Here is a 5,888-nt window from a genome sequence, read left to right on the forward strand (position 1 = left end):
GGAGGCGGGAAATTCAAAGGGGCTGCGCGCGGGGTCGCGTCTCTCTTCAGAGGGTCCCGCTGAGGGCCGGGGGGGTTCCTGCGGCTCTCACGCGGTTCTCTCGGCGCAGGGTCACCAACGGTGGTAAAACCACCCTGACCAAGAGGATCATCAAGGCGCTGCCCAACTGCTGCGTCGTGCATCAGGATGATTTCTTCAAGGTAAGCGGGGCCCTTCCCCTGGGTTGAAGTATTCACTGCTGCTTGTACGTAGTGACAGCTGTAGCAGGTCCCCCTGTAAGTTTTGTGTACTTGTGCATGCTTTACAAGTAAGTTCTGACAGCTCAGGAAAAATGTCTTTTCTGATTTAATTTTTTAAAGTATGTATATTTAAATTTTTAAGTTCCTTTGGACAGGTGAGGAGATACACTTGTAAAGTGCTCCACAGGAGTGGAGCTTGGCACAGAACAGGTGCAGTGAAAGCTTCCTTTAGATTTAACAACAGGTCTAACTTTAGGTCAAATGACTGATTTAAGTTATTTATTGTCCTCTGTACATTTTCTCCATGTTGAGTTTCCCTCATTTTATTTAAATAAGAATGTTGCTTCTAAATAATAGTTTAGAATGTTAGCAGCCCTACACTGCTAACATACAGACAGACAGCTGTACTGGGGAGCTTTGACAGCTCCGTACCAGAAACCCGATGCAAAGATTGCTGAAGATGAATGCAGAGGGCTTGTGCTGTCCTGGGTGTGTTCTGCACGGAGCCTGGGAGAGCAGCAGGGGAAGCAGTCACATCAGAACCCCAGTACTGCAGCCATTTCCCAGGAACTGCAATATAGCTGGAGATGGAAGTACAGGAGACGTGGCAACAGACAGCTGCGAGGTCGGTCTGTCCTGCCTTTGCAGGAACACGTGCCACACAGAACAGAATGAGCCACTCATTCGGAAGCGCTTCTTTGCCAGAAGCCTCATGCACAAATTTGGTCAGATACGAGCCCTTAAAGTAGAGGAGGAATTTTCCATAAAGATCTACAACTTCTCACTAGTGCGTTCAGCTCACAAATGCTAGTGCAAGGAAAGCCATAACTGAGTGATCAAAAGTCACCCTCTGCTGACCTGCATTTTTATTACAGCTGTTCAGAGGTAAAATACCTGTTCTTGAACATGTAAACTTTCGCAGTTACTTAACACTGTATTTGCATTTTAAGTTCTTATATGTTGGCTTATAAACAGGGGTCTGTAGTAGTCTGGCTAATAACAGCATATCAAGTGGTTAACCTAGAACTTTTTGTCCAAAGTAGCTTGACTGAGCCAAGAAAACTTTTCAAAGTTCTTGGGGTTGGTGAAAGATGGGAACTTAAATTGTAATGTAGTCCAAACAGGGTCTGTAACTGTTTTGTTAAGTGAACACTTGCTTTGTTGTGTATTTGCAGTAGTGTCCAGGTTGTGATCGGCTCTTAGGTAACTGATCACGCTGAGTTTGCAGCAATGTTTTATTGCTCACTATATTTCAGCCACAAGATCAAATAGAAGTCGGGGAAGACGGCTTTAAACAATGGGATGGTAAGAGCAGTGCTCGCTATAGGATGCAGTAATGTATATTTTTCCTAAGTATTTCTTTTTCATTACTAAAGACTTAATAGTAAATTTCTGTAATTTCAATTTTACAAGTTCATTCTCTATTATACTTTCAAGCCAATGTGGTTTGTGGTATTTGATTATATCCCTTTTTCCCACCCACCCCCTTTCTCCTAACTAGTGTTGGACTCCTTGGATATGGAGGCAATGGTGAGCACTGTGCGTGCCTGGATTGAGAACCCAGTGAAGTTTGCCCGTTCCCACGGGGTGAATGTTACGCCTGGCTCTAAAGAGCCAGCCTCCAAAGATATCCATATATTGGTCATTGAAGGCTTCCTGCTTTATAATTACAAGTAAGGTTTGGGGAACTATTACCGGTTTGCCAGGGAAGAACACTAGTGCCAGGGCTAAAACCTCCTTTTTACTAATATACCCTCCCTGCCTTGTTCTCAGGTATTGTGTGTAAGAATTTTTCTCATGTAAAATTTACCAGTGAATGCTGGTAAAAGTGAGGTGCACAAGGTGATTTTCTCAAGGTGATGTAGGAAGTTCTCATTTAGGGCACAACCTTGAACTTCAGGGCATGGGGAGCTTTAGACCAGAACTTGTAAATACTGAGCCAGCAGCAAGGGCACAGGCTTCCCTCCTGGTCTCCCACAAGAGTGCCTAAATTTTGACCTCAGGAGGTCGTTGATGAGAACAAGGAGATAATCTGTTCTGCATTCACTACTTGGAATCTCTCCTGGAATTTAGGAATAGTAATCGCATGTGACAGACATGCTTGTTTAACACTGACTAAATTAAGTTTAATTGTAATCGGAGCAAAGATCAACTATTTTTGCTTTTTCCTTATATCAGGGGGAAATGCTTGGCAGGAAGATGGGGAGTCTAGACTAGCCGTGAAGAGAGAGAACTTCCAATAGCTAAACAGACAAACTTCAGCAAATTGCATGCTATAAACATGACAAGCAAAAGATTCTTGGCTCCAAACTATAGTTTTGTTTACAAGACTCTTTCAAGAGAACAAGCTGTGCATGACACTTCCCAAAACCAGAGTTGTTTATGAGCTGTACCATAAGACAAGCCGCACCATTTTGGCTTTCCAAACTGAGTGGAAAATATAAAACGGCAGTCCCGGATACCAGGAATGGCCAGCTGGAGACTGCGCTGGCAAACTGCCGGGCGATCTTGGCCTGTCCCTGGGAGGTAACGCTCGGTATCTCTCCTGAAGGTTACAAATACCTCTGCAGCACTCCGTCTTGTTAACCGGAGCCTTTCCGCAGGCTGGACGGAGTATTTCATCTGTGGACCCGAAGCTTGCTCAGTTCATACCATATTAAGCATTTCTGCAACCCTCAGCAGACTTTCAGAAGTCTCAGTCCCACCAGCTTCAGCCTAGATTTGCTTTAAGGATTTTTCTGGGTTTATTTTCTCCAGCCTGATAGGAGTGCAATGTAGTAAGCCACAGTAGAGCCAGCTCCCTGTATTTCTGGAAAAGAACACAAGCCGATGAGTTGCCGCATACCAAATCTGTGTGCCCGGGGACATTCTGACAGCTAGCCTCAGCACACCAGGCCAGAGGGTTTGATAAGCCAGCTCCTATCGGACTGATGAACCGCAGCTCTGGTCTGCTGCAAGAAAGAGAAAGAGTCAGGGTTCACAGCCCAGGTCTTCCCAGCCCAGTGTCTCATCCTCCACAGTAACCAGTATCAGGTATTTGGTTGAGAAAAGCACCTGCCGTACCATTCTGACCCACAAAACCAGCACTTGATGTTTTACAGCTACTAATAAACCTGCTGTACACTTAACAAAACCACTCAAACTTCTGTTGTCTATAATAGACACAAATAAAAGAGAGGTAGAAAGCTTTTTATGGCTTTCAGGGGTGATTTAACACTTTTCTCTGTCAGAAAAAAAATAAATAGACACGTTCTTTCTTTCTGCCCTACCCTAGACCACTGATAGACTTGTTTGACATTCGCTACTACCTGGCAGTGCCATATGACGAGTGCAAAAGGAGGAGAAGGTGAGAAGATTCTTTGACGTAAGTCTCATCCCTCCCTTCCAATAAAGACCCACTACTGGAGGCAAGCCCTTGGGCTTCCTTTTCTCACATCGATGAGAAATTGGACTGTGACAACCAGCTTTTACATCAACACAGCTGAGCAGCTGTCAGGTTAACTCAGGCTTTAGCAGCGTGCAGGAGGCAGCGTGATCCCGGTGGTCCTGACGTTCTTTCCCATGTTGATATTCGCAGTACCCGTCACTACACCGTCCCTGACCCCCCCGGTCTCTTTGACGGACACGTCTGGCCCATGTACTTGAAACACAGGAAAGAAATGGAGGACAGCGGTGTCGATGTCGGTAAGCCTCCCCAAGTACAAATCCTTTGGCATTGTACTTGGGATTTGAAGGAAGTTGGTAATTTAATTCAAGGAAACCTTAACTGTAATGATGCAAGGCACTATTTTTACTGTAAGTTGTAATCCTGGCCTACTTTCTGTCCAGATAATTACATGCACTTTTATAGCTAAGGACTTCTTCCCTTTGTTTCATGTTATAAGCACTTATGGGGGGAAAAATAAAAATAAATTCAAAAGACCCAAACACATTCTTTATAAGGGGATAAGAAACTCTTCAGGCCATAGTTTTTTCAGGATGATTGTCTTTCCGGTTGGAAAACAAGTTGTCGTTTAGGTCAATAGAGTACAAAATATTTTAAAACTCATCTACATAAATTTTGTTCTGACCAGAAACCTACAGACTGAACCCTCCATCCTTTTCTTTCAGTTTATTTGGATGGGCTGAAGTCTAGAGATGAACTTTACAATCAAGTCTTTGAAGATATTCAGAACAAGCTTTTAAATTGCCTATAGGTAAATAGGTCCTTGCTTCTGAGGGGGGAAACAGGAGGGACTGACGGCTGGAAACAATCTGCTCATGCGCTCAGGTAGTCCCACTGTCCCTTCTCGCTTTGCAGGGTCTCAGAAGACCTGGAAGACCCGTGTACAAAATGATGTAAATAGTACTGAGACAGAAGTCGGAACGAGGGTTTATTTGTGTAAACTCTCCTTATGCTGCCCTTTGGAAAGTATCTTTTGTATATAATGGAAATGTGAAGATAACTTATTCACAACTCTGTGATGGACAGGATTGTTCTGGTTTGTGTTTTGTTTTTTTAATTTCCTTATTTTATATTCCACTGGCTTAAACTTAAGTTGAAAATGCATTTTTATAATGGAACAAGTCGAGCTGCCTTGGGAAAACAACTGACTCTTCTGCCTACGTGCTTCTGCAGATATTAGTTCTTCATGCAACAGCTTGTTTGTAACATCATCTTTCAAACTCAGTAAAACTCAATTTAAAATCTCCTTTTTTCTTGGTCCTGTTTTAATGTGCCAGTCCCCTTCTCTGTAGCAGAAATAGCTGTGAAACTCCCCCAAAGCACACCACCAGCCCTCGCTTTTCCATACAGCGTTTGAAATGTCATGCTGCAGTTTTGAACATACCTGTGCAACGCCCTTCACGTGTCACTGCTTGGGTTGGTGACAGCCCCAGCCTGGAACCCTCGCTCAGACACCCCACAGGAGTGAGGTCCTGGGAGGCGGTTAGGGGAGGCGAGCAGTGCTTCAGACGTTTTCACAGCGCTGGTATGAAACCAGCTTTATGTCAGCCTCAGCTTCTTGCTGTTCCTCACTTCATGCTCAAAACAAATTAGCACCTAACGATACCCCAGCCGCTTTCACACAGCAGTCAAGTGCTCCCAAGGCGAGAGGTTTGGACCAAAGCCTCTCTTCCTGCCTTCTGTGATCCAAACAAGATGATATTTGATCCTAAATTCTCACCAAACAGGTCCTATACCACTGGCAAAATCCTGCATTAAAGTCCCCGATGGCAGGTTACAACCCTGTGAGATGTAGGTACAGGAGGTTCTGCTTTTTCAAATGCTTTCTGTAGAAAGCCCACAGCTTTCTTATCTACGCCTGTCCTCCTTTGCAGCAAAACTATCAATAAACTCTCAGTGGAAATAAATCGTTCTCCTGATTTTTCTGTTGATGGGCATTTTCTCACTATTTCAGTGAGATAAAAAAAGTTTCCTCCTCTAGGCAAGACAGGAGGAAAGAAGTAATCCCACAACCACAATGGGAACATTGAAATAAACCATAACATGCTTGAGAAAGGAACGGGGATAGTGCTCCTGAAGCAAAACTGAGCGGCAGACCTTTATCTTCCTGCTTATCACGTACTTTCTTTGAGAATAACATTCCTCCTTTACAAACCGCCCAGCTGTGATCCAGCGAGCTTTTAGGCAGAACCTCTGCCCTTGAG

At 44.1% G+C, this 5,888-nt stretch overlaps 1 protein-coding gene across 1 annotated transcript; it reads left to right on the forward strand.

Moving 5' to 3' along the window:
- Positions 1–109: 109 nt before the first annotated feature.
- Positions 110–4,435, forward strand: NMRK2 (nicotinamide riboside kinase 2; the record flags this gene model as incomplete). The annotated part of the gene is made up of 6 exons (XM_010072926.1): positions 110–200; positions 1,496–1,544; positions 1,741–1,912; positions 3,514–3,585; positions 3,817–3,923; positions 4,350–4,435. Coding segments are annotated over 6 exons (577 nt in total), but the record flags the coding sequence as incomplete, so codon positions are not given.
- Positions 4,436–5,888: the final 1,453 nt, after the last annotated feature.

This window comes from Pterocles gutturalis, unplaced genomic scaffold (assembly GCF_000699245.1).
Source record: "Pterocles gutturalis isolate BGI_N339 unplaced genomic scaffold, ASM69924v1 scaffold43812, whole genome shotgun sequence".
Lineage (NCBI taxonomy): Eukaryota > Metazoa > Chordata > Aves > Pterocliformes > Pteroclidae > Pterocles > Pterocles gutturalis.